Source organism: Chiloscyllium punctatum, chromosome X (assembly GCF_047496795.1).
Source record: "Chiloscyllium punctatum isolate Juve2018m chromosome X, sChiPun1.3, whole genome shotgun sequence".
Lineage (NCBI taxonomy): Eukaryota > Metazoa > Chordata > Chondrichthyes > Orectolobiformes > Hemiscylliidae > Chiloscyllium > Chiloscyllium punctatum.
This window is the reverse complement of record NC_092791.1, coordinates 26,468,621-26,490,388: the sequence shown is the minus strand read 5'-3', so window position 1 is coordinate 26,490,388 and position 21,768 is coordinate 26,468,621. Positions and strand designations below refer to the sequence as shown.

The window sequence follows — 21,768 nt, the reverse complement described above, 5'->3', positions numbered from 1 at the left end:
GTCCCCTGACTCCACTCCACCTCCCTTAGCACTTGTCCAGATGTGTCTGAATACCATTTAATATATTTACACTATCTTAAAAACCTAATAGGTTATGAAACATCAGATCTCTGCCTTAAACCATGTTGACTCTGCATAATCACATTATAATCTCAAGTGATTTCTGACAGATATCTTAATAATGGGTTCCATAATTTTACCAACATTTTCTTAACCAGGTTAGAGTTCCTTCTTTTCTCGATCATCTTTTCTCAAAAGGGGTGTTGTTTCTGCTACCTTCCAATTTACTGGGACTGTTCCAGAATTGTGGGAATGTTGGAAGAACACAACCAATGCATTTCCCATCTCTGCAGCCCCCTCTTTTAGAACCCTAGACTGCAGACCTTTGGTGTAGTAGATTTGTCAGCTTCTAGTCAAATTAATTTCTCCATTTTTAAAAGAAATTACTAATGTCAGTTCCTCATTCTCATTAGTCCCTTAGCTCCCAACTATTTCTGGTATTTTTCTGTTTTCTGCTATGAAGACAAATGCAAAATATTCTTTTAAAATCTCACTCATTGCTTTGTCCCCAGTATAACTTCACCTCGCTCAGCTTTTAAGGGACTCCTGCTGACTTTTGCTATTCGCTTCCTTTTTATTGGTGTTTATCCCAACTTTTACAAACATTTTTATATTTATTGCTACTTCCTCACTATCAACATTTTAGTCAACATTTGATGATTTCGAAAATTTTCCCAAACTGCCATTTTATTACTCTGCTTGACATCATTACAAGTCTCTCTTTATCTAACCCTATCCTTAATCTTTCATCAGTCATAGATGGATCTGCCTTCCAGTGGAATCTTTCTCAATAAATCTATATTCCTTGAAAAGCACAAACTATTTCTCTAAATTTTCATGATCTATTGTCATATCTTTTAATCTAATTTTTCAACCTACCTTAGTCAACTCATGTTTCAAACCTATATAATTAGTTTTACATCTAAGGATGTGTTTTTGAACCCTTGCGCCTACTGAGCGTCAGTGGTGGAGGGAGTGAATGTTGAACATGGTGAATGTGGTGTCATTCAAGTAGGGGCTGCTTTGTCCTGGGTGGGGTCGAGCTTCTTGAGAGTTGTTGGAGCTGCACCCTTCCGAAAGGCAAGTGGGGGAGTATTCCACCGCACTCCTGACTCGTGCCTTGTCGATGGCGGACAGGCTTTGGGGAGTCAGGTGGGGAGTTACTTGCCGCAGTATTCCCAGCCTCTGACCTGCTCTTGGAGCCACTGTGTTTATGTGGCAAGTACAGTTCAGTTTGTGGTCAATGGTAACCCCCAGGATGTTGATCGTGGGAAGACTCAGTTTTAGTAATGCCATTGAATGGTCAAGGGCAGATGGTTAGATTCTCTCTTCTTGGAGGTGGTCATTGCCTGGCAGTTACGGTGTTATAAAGGCAATAAAACATTATTTCACATTGCTCCACTCTCCACAGAGCACCCCCTAGAATTTTGAAACAATGCAATCTGATTACATTCGATGAGATCTTTTGTAACTAATCTCTTAGACCTGGTTCTTCCCTTCTGAATCATTTTTTCAAACAACTTCCCCAGGACATCCCTGTGTTTTTATAACATGGAGGAGACAAGAGCTAGGTCACTTGGGAATTGAAGCAAATTCCCGAAGGGAATTCCTAAGTGATTGTCTATGATTCTGCACACCTACTATTTTTCAAAATGCGAGGGAAGACATTGTCCCTCTGATGGGAGTTAATTGCAAAACAATTCCCGATGATAGTAAACACACATAAAATGTTTCATCAAATTTTATTTCACGTTTGGTACCAGGAATGGTACAAAATCCTTCATTCTTCCTTATTCAAGGTCCTTTAAAGGACATTTGATGATGACTTAAGATACATTTTAACCAAGAACGGTTGAAATTCAAGAAATTGAAAATGATTGAAATGATAAGACATATTTTTCTCTAAAACACAAAGCTTTCATTTTCTTGGATAAAAGGGGGACTCAGAAAGTGTTCTTCCATCCTTGGTTTCGATGGTCTTGACAATGAGGGATTTGCTCACTCCACTTGTTTCCAGCCCACCACGGTTCAAGCTCTCGAGCTGGAGTTGTGGATGTCCATAACTTGCTGGATGGGGACGGATTTAAACACATGAGCAAAGAGAAAGAGCAACATTTGCATTGAACACATAACTTGCCTAAGCCACCCATTCATTATACTGAGCCTCTCAGCAGTTCCTGCGGTTGCAGATGTCTGCAGTGTTGCTAAGGGTTGGGGGACATAAATTGCGACTTTTTGTGTGGTCCATCAGATTGACAGATTCCGTCCCACACCTGACCAATCTTTGTTTGTGAGCCCTGGCAGTATCTGCAAAGAAGGCCTTTTGCTGTGGGATTAGATGAGGGCTGGAGGACAGGGTGTGTCGATTGGACCAAGCTCTCTGGCTCAATGGGGAGGGGGGAAAAGAGTGTGAAGAGTGTGTGTCTGTCTGTGTGTTACTGTGTGTATGTCTGTGTGTTACTGTGTGTATGTCTGTGTGTTACTGTGTGTATGTGTGCTAGTCTGTCTCTGTCTCTGTCCATGTGTGTGTCTGTCTGTGTGTATATGTGTCTGTGTGTATGCATCTGTGTGTGTATGTGTGTTACTATGTCTGTGTCAGTGTGTGTGCATCTATATCCGTGTGTGTGTGTGTATGTGCGTGTGTGTTACTATGTGTATGTGTCTATATATCTGTGTTTTAATTTTATCTTTGATCTGCAATTACCTGTTTGGCAGGAAATGTTGAGTGGATTTGGTATGACTTCAATATAAAATTATCCACTGTTTCTGGACTTGAGCACTGTATACAAATTTGGGAGTCACTAATCAATAAGGGAAAATGATTTTGCACTCTCCCCCCCTCAAACTCTCTATGCTTGCCACCCACCACTAAGCATATAACAACTTAACCCAGTCCCACTCTCAGCTCTTGACAGCGTCTGCCATGCACGGCAAAATGGATCGTGCTCTGCTCAAAGTGATTAGATTTTGGTAATAAAAATAACTTAACAGTTCTCTTACTTTTGACTGAATGATGATAGGTGACATTCACTGGGGTTGACAGCCTGAAATCAGAGACAAAAGAGTAACTGTTACTGGAATGAACACACAGGAACACCCAAGGCTGGCTTAAGGTAGCTCACGTCTAATCCTGCTGCTGGTGGATTCAACTGCACTTTGAAAAACTTTAAACTCCGAGGTGGGAAATTCCCTTGGAGCTTCCCCATGCTTAGTGTGTCTTAACTCTGCCAGAACAGCAGTGACCAATGCACTCCTGGTGTGGGTGAAGGGGGAATGCCTCGGAGTGCTCTCCCTGCCAAGTGCGTCAAACTCCAAATCATTTTAAGGTCGGGGTACCAGCATCAAATTTGTAATGGGCTGGCAGGTATGAGCCATGACTAACATATAGTGCCCACTTGCTCCGTGCAATCTGAAGAATCAGAAGAAGGCTGCTCAGCATTCTTACCAACAAGATCTTCAACCAGAGTCTGGCCCAAAAAAAAAAATTTGCCCCATTATTTTGTTCCAAAATTAGACAAAGTTTTTGGAATAAAGTGAAAAAAAAAACACATTTCAAAATGCGGTCACTTGAAAACTACAGAAGTTACTATTAAATTCAACCTCTCTCCATTCTGTTTCAAAATGCTTCATATTTACAATATATTTTCCATGTTAGGCATACAGCCCGAGGACAAAACATTTTAAGTTGCAAATTTCAGGAAGTATGATTGAAATAAGCTTATCTCTGTACACCATGTCCCACTCCAAGACGCCCCAGTCCAGTTCCAACACACTGGAATGTTCACAATACACACTCCCAGTCAGGTGTACAGTCCAAGGGGATTCAATGGTGTCAAGCCTGTCAGTGTGCTATGGATGGGAACCCCCTTCCCCACAGCTTGAGCATCCAGGGCCTTCCTTCTTCCTGGTGGATCCCACCCCCCCTCCCCCCCACACAGCCAACCGGAGTCGACAGCGTCTTGTTTTATTCAAGATAAGCATCTTCAGCCCAATGCTGGGTCCCAACTGAGCCAGGGGAGTGGGATCTCTTGGCATGGACTGGCACTAGCATTGGCTCTGCCTTCTGAGAGCTACCATGCTCTTGGCCATACTGTACAAAGCTCTGGTGTAGCCGCACTTGGAGTATTACGTACAGTTCTGGTTGCCACATTATTGGAAGGATGTGGAAGTGTTGGAAAGGGTTCAGAGGAGACTTACTAGGATGTTGCCTGGTATGGAGGAAAGGGTGTTAGAGGAAAGGCTGAAGGACTTGAGGTTGTTTTTGTTAGAGAGAAGAAGGTTAAGAGGTGACTTAGAGGCACACAAGATAATCACTTAGATGAGGGAGTCGAAGGGTGGGTCAGTAAATTTGCAGATGATACAAAGATAGGTGGAGTTGTGGACAGTGAGGAGGGCTGTTGTCGGCTGCAGAGGGACTTAGATAGGATGCAGAGCTGGGCTGAGGAGTGGCAGATGGAGTTCAACCCTGCCAAGTGTGAGGTTGTCCATTTTGGAAGAACAAATCAGAATGCGGAATACAGGGTTAATGGTAGGGTTCTTGGTCAGGTGGAGGAACAGAGGGATCTTGGGGTCTATGTACATAGATCTTTGAAGGTTGCCACTCAGGTGGATAGAGTTTGTAAGAAGGCCTATGGAGTATTATCGTTCATTAGCAGAGGGATTGAATTCAAGAGTCGTGAGGTGATGTTGCAGCTGTACAGGACTTTGGTTAGGCCACATTTGGAGTACTGTGTGCAGTTCTGGTCGCCTCACTTTAGGAAAGATGTGGAAGCTTTGGAGAGGGTGCAGAGAAGATTTACCAGGATGTTGCCTGGAATGGAGAGTAGGTCGTACGAGGATAGGTTGAGAGTTCTCGGCCTTTTCTCGTTGGAACGGCGAAGGATGAGGGGTGACTTGATCGAGGTTTATAAGATGATCAGAGGAATAGATAGAGTAGACAGTCAGAAACTTTTTCCCCGGGTACAACAGAGTGTTACAAGGGGACATAAATTTAAGGTGAAGGGTGGAAGGTATAGGGGAGATGTCAGGGGTGGGTTCTTTACCCAGAGAGTGGTGGGGGCATGGAATGCGCTGCCCGAGGGAGTGGTAGAGTCAGATTCATTGGCGACCTTTAAGCGGCATTTGGATAGGTACATGGATGGGTGCTTAATCTAGGATAGAAGTTCGGCACAACATCGTGGGCCGAAGGGCCTGTTCTGTGCTGTATTGTTCTATGTTCTATGTTCTATAATCAGAGGGTTAGATAAGGTGGACAGTGAGAGCCTTTTTCCTCAGATGGTGATGGCTAGCACAAGGGGGCATAGCTTTAAATTGAGGAGTGATAGATATAGGACAGTCGTGAGAGGTAGGTTCTTTACTCAGAGTGCAGTAAAAGCGTGGAATTCCCTGCCTGCAACAGGAGTAGACATGCTAACTTTAAGGGCATATAAATGGGCATTGAATAAACATATGGATGAAAATGGAATACTGTAGGTTAGATGGGCCTCAGGTTGGTTCTACAGGTCAGCAAAACAACGAGGGCCAAAGGACCTGTACTGTGCTGGGATGTTCTATGCTCTGTGGTGTCGTTTGGCTTGTGTGAGGTAGGCGGAAGCTCTGTCCCTGACAAGGCTGCCGAGGCTGAATTGGAAACGGCAGGAACCCAATGCAACTCGAACCTCGGCTGCTTCCTGCTGGGTTCCATTCGACCTACACTGGAAGCCCAACAGATATGTCTCTCTTGCTCCCTTTCTCTCTCTCTACCCAGCCCAAGGGTCATATTATGCAGTGCTCTTAAACAGGATCCATCTTTTGTGTATCCCAGAACATAGCCTTCTAGAAAAGTGCCAAACTTAGTCAACGCAACCAGATAAAGAGGTACTCAAAGCACTAACCTGTTCTCTTCGCCTTCCAGCAATTTTTTGTAAGTGGCAATTTCGATGTCCAGGGCAAGCTTAGTGTTCATCAGGTCCTGGTACTCTCGTACCTGGCAGATCATCTCCTTATTAGCGTTCCCTATGGCTTCTTGCAATTCATTGATCCTTTTCGTAGCTTCTGAAAGGGCCAGCCCTCCACGGCCCTCTGCTTCGACAATGGCTGCCTCTAGCTGGTCTTTCTGTAACACATGGGAAACTGTCAGTACTAAGTGAGCCAAACCCCAACTTACAGTAAATGGATAGGATGCACTGCACATACTGTTGGGGGGGGTAACATTTCCGTCAAACCAAAAATACAGCGGACACAGGACTTATGATTCTCTACAAATCAATCTTACTTGTTTGTTCAGAGCCTGGATTTCAGAATTAAGTCGCCCAACTTGTCTTTGCATGTCTGAAATCTCAGTCTTCATTATGCGGAGATTGTCTGCATACTTTCCAGAATTTTTCTTCATGTCACTGAACTAAAATGAAGAAGCATTATTAACATAACATTCATAATTATTCTTTAATTGCGTCCAACGCAACAATAAAAGGTGGTCGGTCAGGAGCTCCGGTGGTACAACGGTAGTGTCCCTTCTGCTAGACGGGAGACCTGAGTTCAGGTCTCACCTGCTCCAGATGTGTACAATAACATCTCTAAACAGGTCAATGAAGGAAACATCTCAAGGTGGTCAATGAGCTAACAGTTGTGATGGAGGGTCTGCATCTAAACATCACCATATTTTGTTCTTTGTTGGTTATGGTGGATCTGCATTATCTGTGCTGCTTCGAATTGCAAATATGCCTTTCCTTTTCATTCATCCTAATGATTTTCTTAATTACTTTCTTTATTGAATGGCCATGGACAATAGAGCAGGAGGTCATTAGGGCTGCTTCCACACAAAAAAAAACAAGGCAAGGGAAATCAAAGGTTTTGCTTTTGGAATGTCAGAGGACAATAAAATGTAGGAAAGCACAGAGTTCTGGTTGTGGGAGGTAACTTACAAACTGAAAGTTAGTAGACAGTGAAGGACACTTTCTAAGATGACAACGGGATCTTGATCAAATGGGTCAATGGGCTGAGAAATGGCAGATGGAGTTCAATCTGGAGATTTATGAGGCATTGCAGTTTAGGGGGTAGGGCTTATACAATTAATGGATGGGCCTTGGGTAGTGTTGTAGAACAGAGGGACCTCGGGGTGCAGGTACATAATGCTTTGATGCTTGTGTCACATATAGACAGGGCAGTAAAGAAGGCGTTTGGCACTTGCCTTCATTGTTCAGACCGTTGAGTGTAGGAGTTGGGATGTTATGTTGAGGTTGTACAGGACATTGGTGAGGCCTCTTCTGGAATACTGTGTCCAGTTCTGGTCGCCCTGCTATAGGAAGGATGTTATTCAGCTGGAGAGGGTTCAGAAGAGAAGGATGTTGGAAGGTTTGAGTTATAAAGAAAGGCGGGATAGGCTGGGATGTTTTTCACTGGAGCGTAGGAGAATGAGGATAGAAGTTTATAAAATCATGAGGGGTATAGATAGAGTTAATAGTTGGTGTCTTTTCTCCAGGATTTCAAGACTAGGGAGCACATTGTTAAGGTGAGAGGTGAGACATTTAAAAAAGACATGAGGGGCCAAGTTTTTACAAAGAACGGGGCTCATGTGTGAAATGAACTTCCTGAGGAAGTGGTGGACGTGGGTGTGAAGAAGCTGCTCCTTTAACAAGGTTACATTGTCCTTGGCTTTTGTTTCCAGCGAGGTCGTAAAAGCAGCGATTCCAAAACGTCCAGGTTTGAAAGGTTTTAGGGCCAGTTAGCTAATAGATGCTGCTTCAAGCAAAAGGCTTTTAAGTTTAAAATAAAACATGTACAATGAAAGGGGAGTGGCCAGCTCTCCCAGCTCAGCTTTCCTCTGGATTGATTTGGTTTTTGGATTGCTGCCTGTTTTCACTGAAAGCAGTCAGGCAGTCAGTGAGGCTACTGATCCAAGACACAGCTCCATGGAAGAGGGTGTCCCATGCTGCCATCTCTCTCTCTCTCTCTCTCTCTCTCTCTCCTGTCAGACCCAGTGTTTGATTTTACCTTTTTTTGCCAAGGAGCGTTTATGGGGATTGTTGCAGGAATTTGGAACAACATCATTAAGTTGGGATAATTTGTTGGGTTTTCAGAAAGGTTACGTTATTCCATATTCTGTTCTCTTTTGTTGATGTTTCATTCGGTAATCTTGTAAATAAACTCTTTTATTTAAAACTGAGTGGTCTGACCAGCTGCATCCCTCCTGGAAGATCCACATTACCCCTGCCTAAAGCGACCAGCAAAGTTAAGGTCTGGGCTACTTTCTTGAAATGTTTTGAGGGGGGCTGGCCTGGTCCAGAACATGGGTACAATTACAACATTTGGATAAGTACATGAATAAAACAGGTTTGGAGGGATATGGGCCAGGAGCAGGCAGGTTGGACCAGCTTAGTCAGGGATTATGCTTGGGCTGAAGGGTCTGTTTCCATGCTGTATGACTCTATGTTGTTGTGTCACCACAGTCCTACCAGACCATAGGGGCTGCTCTCTCATTAGAGAGAGAGAGAGAAGGGACTGGTGGTGATTTAACCCAAGGGCCACCAGACCTCAGACAAGGGAAGAGGTTGAGAAGGAGAGTCCTTCATGATAACCTCAAACTAGTGATGGGAATTGAACCCGTGCTGTTAGTGTCACACTGCTCTGTAAACCAACAATCCAGCCAACTGAGCTAAACTGATTCCCTGTTTGACTTGATTTTAAAAAAAAGGCACATTTTGTTGAAGCTTTTTGTCTTACACTCATCAGGACAATTTCCAAGGATATCAATCCCGGGGAAAAGCAGCATTTTTACTGAATGAGGGGAGAGTGCCTATTCATTGGTAAGTGATAGAGGCATTGCCATGGAGAATACTCCCATTAATACTGATTAACAGTTAACAGCCAGAGTCTGTTTGACATTTTGAACCAGGCACGCTGAGTCGAATTAGTCAGGGATATGCCCTGAGTAATGAACCGATGACTGGCCATCACCTATTTTGTTGAGTCGAAACAAGCATGGTATATGTACATGTTCTCTGTGTCTTCAAAGACAGGGCCTTGTGTATTAATATGTGTAGTTTCCAGTACACACTAGTGGGCCACTTTGTGAGCCCGAATGACAATCGTAATTTTTTTCTTCTTTATTCATTCATGGGATGTGGGCGTCACTGGTTAGGCCAGCATTTAGAGCAGCATGGAAACAGACACTTGGTCAAACCTGTCCATGCTGACCAGACATTCTAACCTAATCCAATCCCATTTGCCAGCACTTGGCCCATATCCCTCCAAACCCTTCCTAATCATGTACCCATCCAGATGCCTTTTCAATGTTGCAATTGTACCAGCCTCCACCACTTCCTCTGGCAGCTCATTCCATAACGTACCACCCTCTGTGTGAAAAAGTTGCCCCTTAGGTCCCTTTTATATCTTTCCCCTCTCACCCTAAACCTATGCCCTCTAGTTCTGGACTCTCCCACACCAGGGAAAAGACTTTGCCTATTTATCCTATCTATGTCCCTCATGATTTTGTAAACCTCTATAAGGTCACCCCTCAGCCTCCGACGCTCCAGGGAAAACAGCCGCAGCCTATTCAGCCTCTCCCTATAGCTCAAACCCTCCAACCCTGGCAACATCCTTGTAAATCTTTCTTGAACCCTTTCAAGTTTCACCATATCCTTCTTATACTGCCCATCCCTAACTGCCTAGAGGACAGTTAAGAGTCAACCACATTGCTGCAGGTCTGGAGTCACATGTAGGCCAGACCATGGAAGGACGGCAGTTTCTTTCCCTGAAGGACATTAATGAACCTTTGGTTGTCAGTGTAATTCTTCATGCACTTGAGATTTTCCAGCAAATGTTGTGCAATTGCAAAACCACATCCGATGATAGACGCTGTTTTGCAAGGCAAGGTGCGTTGGGTATATTCAGGACCCCTGCTGGCTTATCATATTAATCTTCATTATAATTATCGTAAACTGAAAAACATTAGCAAAGATTGAATAGGCTGGGGTGCTTGGTTGAAATTCCACTCTGAGACAGCAACAAAAAAAAACACAAATGTGTCTGAAGGAGACTCTCCCCATATTATTCATTGCGCAAGCTGCAAAGAGTAGTATTGTCTCTTTCTCAATCACAGTATCTTAGAAGGCTATCCACTTGTGCCAGTGCTGGTGCCTGCTGTCTTAACAATGGATAGATCTAGCCTTTAACAGAGTTTGTCATGCATTACCTTGTTTTCCCATGAGGTCACAGTATCTTGGCGCATTTTAACCACCATTCCTTCATATTGAGAGCGGACATCATTGAGGATACTGGAGAGGTCCAGTTTACGGCTAGTGTCAACCTCCAGAGTAACAGCAGTGTTCTTGATCTGGGCCTGCAGATCATGGATCTCCTGGGCAGGAAAGAAAGATGGACTTGCGTTTAACAATGCCCATGTCCCAATTAACAGTTCCAACTCTTGTTTCAACCAAAAACAGAAAGACAGATCGTATTTGTATTGTACACCCAGGTGAAGGTTGTGTCAACAGGGCTAATTGGAAAATATGGTTAGAAAGGTCACTCGTGTTGGGAGTGTTATTTGGATAGCGACCTGGGAAATGACAGCAAAAGCTCCACATTACACAGGAGTTCTTCACACAGCCTAATCCCCTTCTGGGTTTCTGAACTCTTTTCTCTTAAATCCTCTGCCCACCAGCGCCACGATCTCAGCCGTGGTTAGGGCTCAGCAAGTTCCTGAATCCACCTCAGCTGGCATGGGGATCAAACCCTGTGCGGTCAGCGCCAGTCTGAACTACACCCATGCCGTCCGCAAAACAACTTGTTCTTTACCTCGTCGAATATATCCTTCAGGAAATTGATTTCATCGGTAAGGCTCTCCAGCTTAGCCTCCAGTTCCACCTTGTTGAGATAGCTTTCATCGACATCCTGCAAGACAATTCAAAAATAAAGAGACTAGCTCAAAAAACCTCAGAGTTTTACATTGAATTATTGTGTAGAAAGGAGGGGGGTTGGAGAAGATTTTGAACAGTACGGGGTGGGGCATCTTTGCAGAGATGGTTTGTATCAGCATTTAGCTTGAACCCACCTTCTTGATCATTACAAATTCATTCTCCCTTTCTGTACGCAAATTGATTTCGTCTTCATACCTTGGGAAGAGAGAGAAACACATCATCATCAATAGCTGTTGAGATGAGCTGTCTGTAGAATTACCAGAATTACTATCGAGCCATAGAATGGTCACAGCACAGAAGGTGGCCATCTGGTCCATTGTGCTCTGCAGGAACAGAACAGCTTGTCCCCTTTCCACTCCCACACCATTGCCCCATCGCCCTGGACACATTCTCTTTGAGTAATTAGCCCTTTCTCTTTTGAAAGCCTTGATTGAATCTGCCTCCGTTGCACACTCAGACAGAGTATTGCTCAATAAATATACAGTTAACAGATTGCTAGCACTCTCTCCCCAATGTCAGGGCTTTAAAACCCAAGCCAATGTGGGTCAGACACAGTCAAACTTCACCGGCACCCTCCATTTGAGCTGCAGCCCTCCACATTTCCTTTCCACAGGCGGTTTGCAGTGTAGAACTGTCTGGTAATGATGGGCCATCACACATTATATTAAAGGCAAGTCATTGTTAGTATCATCAAACTGAGAGGAACCCAAGTAACAGATTTGGAGATGACATGGTTAACTCTAACAAGACATCAAGTCATTCCCCACAAAAAGTGTTAAATTTTTCATACACTTCAGGATACAAATGGATTTTATGCTTGCATTTTCCTATCTACCTGGCATTCCACACTTTTTCTTAAAATACGATGCCACTGGTAACAAAGTTATGTGCAACTGATCATGAATGCTGTAAATTGTAAATGCCCTAAGTCCCAATCACATGTCACCCCAAACCTGCACTGGCATCCAGTCTTAAAACGATCATCTTTGCTTTTAAATCCCTCCATGGCCTTGCCCCTTTCCCATCTCTCTAATCTCCTCCAGCTCTGTAATCTCTAAGTCTGGCCTCTTGAGCAAGATCCTAATCTTAACTGCTTCAACACTGTGCCTTCAACTGCCTGGGTCCCAGGTTCTGGAATTCTCCGCCTAAGGGTCTCTACCTGACTTTCCCCTTTTAAAAGACATCCCTTAAACTTGACCGCTTTTGCTCATCTGAGCTCAGATCTCCTTCTTTGGCTTCTTATTCGATAGTTTTATAACATTCCTTTCAAGCACCTTGAAACATTTTATTAGGTTTAAGACATTATGCAGATATAAACTCTTGTAAGTAGTTTAACTTCAAACCTTTTTCACTCTGCTTATTCACAATGGTCAAAGAATTTGTTTTTAAACTTTGAATGCCAGTTCCCCGACAGCACCATCGAGGGACGAAGTGAGCTACACTCACCAGGAAGGTCCCAAGATTCAATCCCAGATTTCAGCTGAACTGCCTAATCTCCCCTAGAGGTTCAGCCGTTGTCTTCAGCATCTCAGGATAAGGGAAGAGAGGGAATAACAAAGTAGATCACAGATCCTGCCCCTGATCTCTGCCTCCTGATCACTGCAGGACAAAAACTGTCAAAGGGATGCCCACTTTGCAGCTGAGTGACCAGCCAGCACCCACTGGCTGAACTCACATGGCCACTTGGGTGATGGGCTAGAGGGTCATTTGATGCTTTCTGTTCTTGTGTAATTGCAGTTGAAACTAATTCCACAAGGAACAGTCCATTTGGGCCCCTCAAACCCGTTCCACCATTCAAGAAGATCACGGCTGACCTTTGACCTCACGTCCACTTGCCCCACTCTCTCCCTCAGAGTCTGAAAACCTATCGCTATTGTTCTGAAATATCAATGGAGCTTCTGCAGCCTGCGATCCTTTACCCTATACTGCCTCTCCAGACAAGAACAAATAGCATTTTATCAGTCAAGTCCTGTCGGTCTGTGCCTTTACATCAGCACTTGTTAGGGCTAGTTAATAATAAATGAATATTGCCAGTTCGGAGTCACCTGGTCTTTGGATTTTGGAGTTTACAATGTTCAGAAAGCTGTGTAGATGACATCACAACAGCCAAGTGATACTAAACTCCAAACCATGAGCCATCCATTACAAGGTCCATTCACTGGTGCTTTATTACACAAGCATTTTGGTGATTATTTGTCCATCTTGGGACTTTTGAATTCTGTTATCCGAGTAAAGTGTAACATACTCATGTAAAATTCCTTGGTGCACAGTCTTAATGCAGTTGTTCAGTTCAATGTGATTGGGGTCAACTAATCCAGGGCAAAGGCAAATTAAACCTCGAATGTGGCTTTGAGACTTGTTTGGTGATGTATCAGCTACAGCTTACCCTCTGAGGCAGAAGATAGTCAGCTCAAGTTCCACACCATAGACTCCGGCTCCAGGCTAGCACTCATCCTTTTTTGCTTCAGGTCCAGGTTAAAAAAAAAAGCCCTACGCTCAGCATAATTCCAAGACATGGCCAACAGCAGCAGCAGTGGATTTCCAGTGGTGATGGTGCAAGCACGAGAACCTCAGGCATCAGTGGCCCTTCAGGATGAGGGACTTTGTTTCATTTCAGTAAACATGAGGAAGGAAAGATGACATTACCCTACCTCCTGTGTTCTTTTCCCCTAAATAGATTGTTCATTGGGAGGGTGTACAATCAACTGAAGAGGAAAAGGCAAGCAAGCATATGAGCATGTGACCTGATGTTCTTACAACCGTGAATTGCAGCGAAAAGTGCAGAGGACCCTCCCCAAAGATCATTGTTAGAAAACAACAAAGAACATTTTATGCAAAACCCATTAACCTGTCTGCTTCCAGGGAGAACTAATCTACTTGATGCCTGTAACTGGGGCTAACATAAGTAAACAGCTTTGTGCATAACATCCTATTGAGGGGAACAATTTCAATCTCAGGTGACCCAGATCTTAACGCTAATCCAAGCTCGTGGATGAATTCAGTCTTAAAGCACCCTTTCCTTATGATAGAACTTACTGACTGAACAGTGACACAGCTCACACCTCACCCCTCAGTAACAGCTGCTCTCCCTGGTGGGATAGGTCATGTCCCACCACCTGGGCAGGTGAAACATGAACCCAAACTCTCTGGTCCAGAGGTAGGGACACTACCACTGAGCCTTGAGATCCCAACAACTCACCCATTACATTTACACAGTAATTCAGTCAATTAGCTGCAGCTAATACTGATGCAGGTGTGCATACGGAGACTGGCGTGTCAGTTAGCTCAGCTGGCTGGTCAGTGACACAATCGTGTAGAGTCAGTTCCTGCACTGGCTGAGGTTACCAGGAAGGACTCTCCTTCTCAACCTCTCCCCTCATCCAAGGTGTGGTGGTCCTCAGGTTAAACAGCACGGTGGCACAGTGGTTAGCACTGCTGCCTGACAGTGCCAGGGTCCCGGGTTCAATTCCTGCCTCAGGCAACTGTCTGTGTGGGGTTTGCACATTCTGCCTGTGTCTGCGTGGGTATCCTCTGGTTTCCTCCCACAGTCCAAAGACGTGCAGGTTAGGTGAATTGGCCATGCTAAATTGCCTGTAGTGTAGGGGAATGGGTCTGGGTGGGTTGCTCTTTGGAGGGTCAGTGTGGACTTGTTGGGCCGAAGGGCCTGTTTCCACACTAAGTAATCTAATCTAAACCTCACTCTGAGTAGAGTGCTGATTTGGGGGTGCCAGTGTTGGACTGGATCGGACAAAGTTAAAAATTACTCAACACCAGGTTATAGTCCAACCAGTTTATTTGGAGGCACTAGCTTTCAGAGTGCTGCTCCTTCATCAAGAGGTTGTTGTGCAGCCCTGTTGTCCAGGAGGACTACTGTGACTTTATCTTTAAAGGTAACCATTCAAATTAACTTTATCTTCTGGCTGGTTCTATTACTCCTTTGAGGTATATTGACACAAGGAGTAATACTAAGAGAAATGATATAACTTCTCTTAAATACAAAAAAAATTACAAGCTGTGCATTCGGCCAAGACAGAAGAAGAAAATACAATGTTTAGATTAGATTCCCTACAGTGTGGAAACAGGCCCTTTGGCCCAACAGGCCCTTCGGTCCAAAAAGCAACCCACCCAGATGCATTCCCCTACTCTCACCCCTGACTACTGCACCTAACACTACGAGCAATTTACCTGACCTGCACATCTTTGGACTGTGGGAGGAAACCGGAGCACCAAAAGAAACCCATGCAGATACAGGGAGAACGCGCAAACTCCACACAGACAGTCGCCCAAGGCTGGAATTGAACCCAGGTCCCTGGTGCTGTGAGGCAGCAGTGCTAACCACTGAGCCACCGTGCTGCCATTTGTTGGCTAACTCAGCTCAATGGATAAAAGGACTGTGTCACAATGTGCCTCAGGAGACCTGGATGAAGGACCAGAAATAGGGTAACCAAACCAAAGTTAAAAATCACACAACACCAGGCTATAGTCCAAGGGATTAATTTGGAAATACTAGTTTTTGGAGTGCTGCTCCTTCATCAGGTGGTTGTCTGGTGATGAGGACGCTAGTGCTTCCAAATAAACCTGTTGGACTATAACCTGGTGCTGTGCGAGTTTTAACTTTGTCCACCCCAGTCCACCTCCCCATCTTCACCAAAACAGTTTCCCCGCCTGATTAGCTTATAATGGATGCTGGTGGAAACCGCGTGGGTCCAAAGGGAAGAGATCTGATCCAACAGTACCAATGCTCTTCCCCAGGCAATCTGCCAGTCGATACTCAGCTAGGGTCATGTATGAGGAATGATCGATGGAGATCATGGTTGAGACGCTTTGCTGGTTTTTGGTCAACCTTCCCTGACCCATGCTTTTCATGCCAGCACATTCAGCATCCTGCCTGATGAGACCAGCACAAGCTGTGGATTGAATCTGATAGCCTTGGGCATTTTACTTAGATGACTGAAGAATCAAGAGAGACTTACCTCTTTAGAGCATTGCTGGTCCATAGTCAAATTGGACGTTTTTAGTTATGGAGGTTGCTGCATCTCCCTACTTGACAATAGGGACTACATCTCCATGAAGCACTTCATTTGTGAGGATGCATTCTCATACATCTCTGAGACACAAAGGGTGGTACATAACTGCATGCCCTTTCGTCCTTTCAATGGTTGGAATGGTAGAATCCAATCATAAGTCCGGAGAAACGGTACACCAAGTGAAACATAAAAAGGGTCCACAAGCCTAAGCTTTGTTGCTGCCTTTCCCCAAAGCCCTGGTCAATTTTTTATCCCTCAAAATAAAAACCACAAAAACACATTAATCAATTGTCTCATTGCTGTTGGTGGAATCAACAGGCTGCCACCACCCCAACACTCCAAGAACGACTGGTAATGCAGTGGTTAGCACTGCTGCCTCACACCACTGGGGACCTGGGTTCAAGCCCACCCTCGGGCAACTGTTTGTGTGGCGTTTGCATATTTGCCCTGTGTCTGCGTGGGCTTGTTCCGGTTTCCTCCTACAGTCCAAAGATGTGCAGGTTAGGGAGGATCGGCCATGCTAAATTGTCCCATAGTGTCCAGGGCTGTGCAGGTTAGGGAGGATCGGCCGTGCTAAATTGTCCCATAGTGTCCAGGGCTGTGCAGGTTAGGGTGGATCGGCCGTGCTAAATTGTCCCATAGTGTCCAGGGCTGTGCAGGTTAGGGTGGATCGGCCGTGCTAAATTGTCCCGTAGTGTCCAGGGCTGTGCAGGTTAGGGTGGATCGGCCGTGCTAAATTGTCCCATAGTGTCCAGGGATGTGCAGGTTAGGGAGGATCGGCCGTGCTAAATTGTCCCGTAGTGTCCAGGGCTGTGCAGGTTAGGGTGGATCGGCCGTGCTAAATTGTCCTGTAGTGTCCAGAGATGTGCAGGTTAGGGTGGATCGGCCGTGCTAAATTGTCCCATAGTGCCCAGGGATGTGCAGGTTAGGGTGGATCGGCCATGTTAAATTGTACCATAGTGTCCAGGGATGTGCAGGTTAGGGTGGATCGGCCATGCTAAATTGTCCCATAGTGTCCAGGGATGTGCAGGTTAGGGTGGATCGGCCATGCTAAATTGTCCCATAGTGTCCAGGGATGTGCAGGTTAGGGTGGATCGGCCGTGCTAAATTGTCCCATAGTGTCCAGGGATTTGTACGTTAGGGTGGAATGGCCATGCTAAATTACCCATAGTGTTCAGGGATGTGCAGGCTGGGTGGGTTAGCCATGGGAAATATGGGGTGGGGGGGATGCCCTTTGGAGGGAGAGTGTGGACTCAATGCGCTGAACGATCTGCTCCCATACTGTCGGGATTCTATGACTGGACTTCCAAAGTGGCTGGGAGGTGTTTTGGGAATCTGAGGCTGTGATAGGAGCTCCCTATCATTTGGTAACAATGCTGTTAGCGGATCTGCCTATCCGTGGTGTGCTACACTGTGGCGTGTGCTAATTCAGGTATCCCACATGACATTCCTGAGTTACTTCCTAGGGAAAAAAGTGACGGAGATGATTTCCTGCTGCCTTTTCAGTTTCTGAAGTATTGCCTTCTAGGTGGGCTGCGAAGAAGACTAAGGAGCCTGTCCAACCACATACCCGGTCTCCATTTATCAGGGCAGTCCAGCACCTACTACCCATAACCATGGTCCACAACACTAGTGGGCGCTTCCGAGATTTTAACTCCATTTTAACAGAGAACATTCCAATCCTCACCCACCAGAGCTGTCAGGCTTGGGAGTCACATAAATGGTCCCTTTAAAATTTAGTTGCCTTTCCCTCTGTGGGACCTTTCTATCTTTTGTTGCCTGTATAGTTCCTTGTATGCTGTTACATTGCTGTCTGTACACCAGCTTAACAGAAACAATGCATTGTGGACTCAGCAGGCTGTTGGCAGCGATGGTGCTCCGATATCTTTCAGGACAATACCTAGCTCATGTAATGTTCTCAATATTCTATTTACAGTTTCTCTGGACTTCAGCTCCATTCACTCCCCATAAATGAGGATCTAAGATTAGTTTAATCTGGTTTCATACAGACGTTCTGAATTAATAGATTTTTTTTAAAAAAAGGATAGGCTAAATTGCTTGAGCTTACTGTTCAAAGAATATTGTCCAAGTCTTCAGCTCAAAAAGAATCCCTCAGCCAAGCTGCTTAGAAACTGATTTAAAGAGGCATCATAGAATCCCGACAATGTGAAAGCAAACCGTTCTGCCCATCAAGTACACGCCACCCTGCCAAAGAATTCCCACCAAGACCCACCCCATCCCTGTAACACTATGTTCACCATGGCCAACCCACCAAACCTGTATATTTTTAGACTGTGGAAGGAAACTGGGACCCTTGCAGACACAGGGAGAATAGATCAGTGGTTAACACTGCTGCCTCACAGTGCCAGGGACCTGGGTTCGATTCCAGCCTCAGACGACTGTGTGTAGAGTTTGCACGTTCTCCCCGTGTCTACATGGGTTTCCTCTGGGTGCTCCAGTTTCCTCCAACAATCCAAAGATGTGCAGGTTAGGTGAATTGATGGTGCTAGATTGCCCATAGTGTTCAGGGATATATAGGCTGGGTGCATTAGTCAAGGGTAAATATAGGGTAGGGGAATGGGTCTGTGTGGGTTACTCTTCGGACAGTCAGTATGAACTTGTTGTATCAAAGGGTCTGTTTCCACATTGTAGGGATTCTAAAAGAAAACATACTGGGATCGAACCTGGGTCCCTGGCGCTGTGGGGCAGCAGCGCTAACCACGGAGTCACCGTGTGGCCCTGTGAATGAAGTCATGCTATCATTTATTAAAGGTAAAGTCACTGGTTCTATTAGATTGGAGAGTCGCTCCCTTATTGGACAGAGGCAACTGGTAGTGATTTAACCTGAGGGTAACCACGCCTCAGGCGAGGGGAGAGGTTGAGGAGGAAAACCCATCAGAGTAGTGGGAATTGAACCCAACATGCTGGCGTGACCCTGCCTTGCAAACCAGCCCCCTCTTCAGCTGTATAAGGCAGTTTGATGAGCCCTATTTCTCATACTGCTATGTGGGCGGCACGGTGGCACAGTGGTTAGCACTGCTGCCTCGCAGCGCCGGAGACCCGGGTTCAATTCTCGCCTCAGGCGACTGACTGTGTGGAGTTTGCACGTTCTCCCCGTGTCTGCGTGGGTTTCCTCCGGGTGCTCCGGTTTCCTCCCACAGTCCAAAGATGTGCAGGTCAGGTGAATTGGCCATTCTAAATTCCCCGTAGTGTTAGGTAAGGGGTAGATGTAGATGTAGGGGTATGGGTGGGTTACGCTTCAGCGGGGTGGTGTGGACTTGTTGGGCCGGAGGGCCTGTTTCCACACTAAGTAATCCAATCTAATAAAGAATGACTCTTACAGAACAGAAGGAGGCCATTCAGCCAATTGCACCTGTACTGGTTCTTAGAAGGAGTTTTCTAATTAGTGGCCACTTCTCTACTCTTTCACCTTTTGAAAAAAAAATTACGTTTAAACCTGCTCGTGCAGGTAGCACAATCCACAAACCCAACAGCTCCCTGCTTGAAGAAAAATTCATCGCCCATCTGCACCTTTTGCCAAAAGGAAGGTGGCCAGCACATGGCGTTGGTTTGGCAATCAAGACCACTGGGCACTGGTACTGGTAAAACCGAAGCTCACATTTACTTAGAGTATCTTTGGGTTTAATTCAAGCACCTCCTCGGTTTCAGCTGCCAGTAGTATTCTGAGAGTCTCCTGTGAATGGAGCTCACAAAATGTGAATACGTCACCCTGTCCCTCTGAAACTTTAGCACGAGTCCTGGCTATTCCCGGCCCAGTGGGATTGGCACCAATTTTTCAGAAACTGCTTGGAAGAGCTCTCTAAGGAAATTCTCCATGACAATGACAGTAAATGAAGTAGTTATACCAGCCCTGAGATCAAGTTTTGTAACTAAGATTCTGTAACTAGATACCTTGGTACCTAAGATGGCGCCATAAGTGGTGACTTGTACATTTTTCACTGCACTCATGCGAGTACATGTGACAATAAACTTAATTCGGTTCAATTCACACTTTGGCTGTCCTTCTCTGACAGATTCGTGGCCAATCCACACAAATGCCTTGAAATCACCCAGAGATCCTGTGAAGGTGCGTGAGCAATTCACTTGTCCCGATTTTATAACAAGTTAAAATTAAACCAATGGGCTAGCAGCTCTGCTTAAACAACAGGTACAGGAACTTCGTGTTTATAACTTACATTACCCTTCACAATTTGCATAATGTCCAAGGTGAAATTTCTGTTTCTCTCTCCTCTACAACTCATGCAGAAATCTACTTTTTTCCAACTAAATCAATTAAACAGGTTCAAAGGCAAACTGGGGGCGGTGGTCCCTGAAAGGCACTGTAACAAAAGGTCAAACATTTCAAAAGGAAACCGACAAATTCAAAGTGAAAGGTCATTTTGAGGATTGATGGGGGTGTCCCCTGCATTTGGAAGTTTATTCTAATCCCACTAAAATCGGAATTTCACTCTCTTCCCCTCCGAAACGTAAACAGCCGGCAATTGTTAAGACTTACTTGGTCTTGTAATCTTCCACCATTCCCTGCATGCCTTCCAGTTCGGATTGCAGGCGAAGCTTTTCCTGGGCTAGGGTGTCGATCTGCTGCTTGAGGTTGTTGGAGTAAACTTGGAAGAGGCTGTCAATGTTGGAGCTACGCACACCTTTCTCATGCAGCAGTTTCCAGTGCATTTCCAACTGCTTGTTGCGGTGCTCCAGTGCCCTCACCTTGAAAACATAAGGTCACGCATACTGCTTGACTCTTTGTACAAAAAAAATGCAGAAATTGCTGGAGAAACTCAGCAGGTCTGGCAGCATCGCGAGTTTCTCCAGCAGTTTCTATTTACGTTTCAGATTTTCAGCATCCACAATTCTTTGTTTTATTTGTTTTTAGTGCACCTGTCTTCATTTTAGGGTTACGTGGGGGTCAAAGACAAAACAGCAGCTGTCTCGGGCAAAAGGTGCTTCATAACGGTAACCCATTTTTTTTCCACCACTTTCAAACTCGATAGGGCGTCACCGCGATAGAAGACGCCTCACATTATTACAGGTGCAATCGCCCGGAGGCTAGTATTTGCTTTTCCACGGTTGCAAGTTTATGCAAACGTTATCCTTGTTTTGAAAAGCATCGATTAAGTTTAAGGCTTTGAAAATGCGTTGGATTTCAGAGTCCAGCATTTTGTCACAGTTTAAGCGCGCTTCGTATGAATGTTGAATATTCTATGATCTATGATTTGAATCGAGCTTTTTTTTTAATATAAAACAAAACGATTTCTGGCTTTACCTTGTCGATGAAAGAGGCGAACTGGTTATTCAGCCCTTTGATCTGTTCCTTCTCGCGGTTACGGAGCTCCTGGAGCGCCTGGCCGCCCTCGAAGCGGGGGTTCTCGGCGGGTATTTTGCCCAGACTGGGGACGTTGCCCAGTCGCTGAGCGCTCATGCCCAGGAACGGGCCACTCCGGACCATGCTGACCCGCTGCATGGACGAGCCGGGGGTGTACGACTGGCTGCTGAAGTGGGAACGGGTACGGAGCGAGCTACGGCTGGACATAGTGGTCTCTTTTGTATCTCCCTTGTTACAAGATCGGGGTAAAAAAATCAAGAGCAAGTTTGGATTAACCGCAAGAGCGAGGAAGCGGGCAGCAAAACAAAAAAGGCCAGTATCAGAAACCCCTTTCTGATGTTTGCCCTGAAGGCAAGTGTGCTCCCGTTAGACGGCGTTGGACGGTATATAGGCAAATTCCTGGCGCTCTCATTGGCCAGAAACACTGTCTGAAATGGATCACCAT

General features: G+C 45.3%; 1 protein-coding gene across 1 annotated transcript; it reads right to left on the bottom strand.

Moving 5' to 3' along the window:
* Positions 1-1,788: 1,788 nt before the first annotated feature.
* Positions 1,789-21,686, bottom strand: LOC140471302 (keratin, type II cytoskeletal 8-like). The gene is made up of 9 exons (XM_072567295.1): positions 21,264-21,686; positions 20,499-20,707; positions 11,090-11,150; positions 10,834-10,929; positions 10,232-10,396; positions 6,314-6,439; positions 5,934-6,154; positions 3,061-3,104; positions 1,789-2,127 (listed from the first exon to the last, which is right to left on the bottom strand). Exons 1-9 carry the CDS (start codon positions 21,528-21,530, stop codon positions 1,979-1,981), a joined length of 1,338 nt encoding a protein of 445 aa, XP_072423396.1. The 5' UTR covers positions 21,531-21,686; the 3' UTR covers positions 1,789-1,978.
* Between the last annotated feature and the right edge of the window lie 82 nt (positions 21,687-21,768).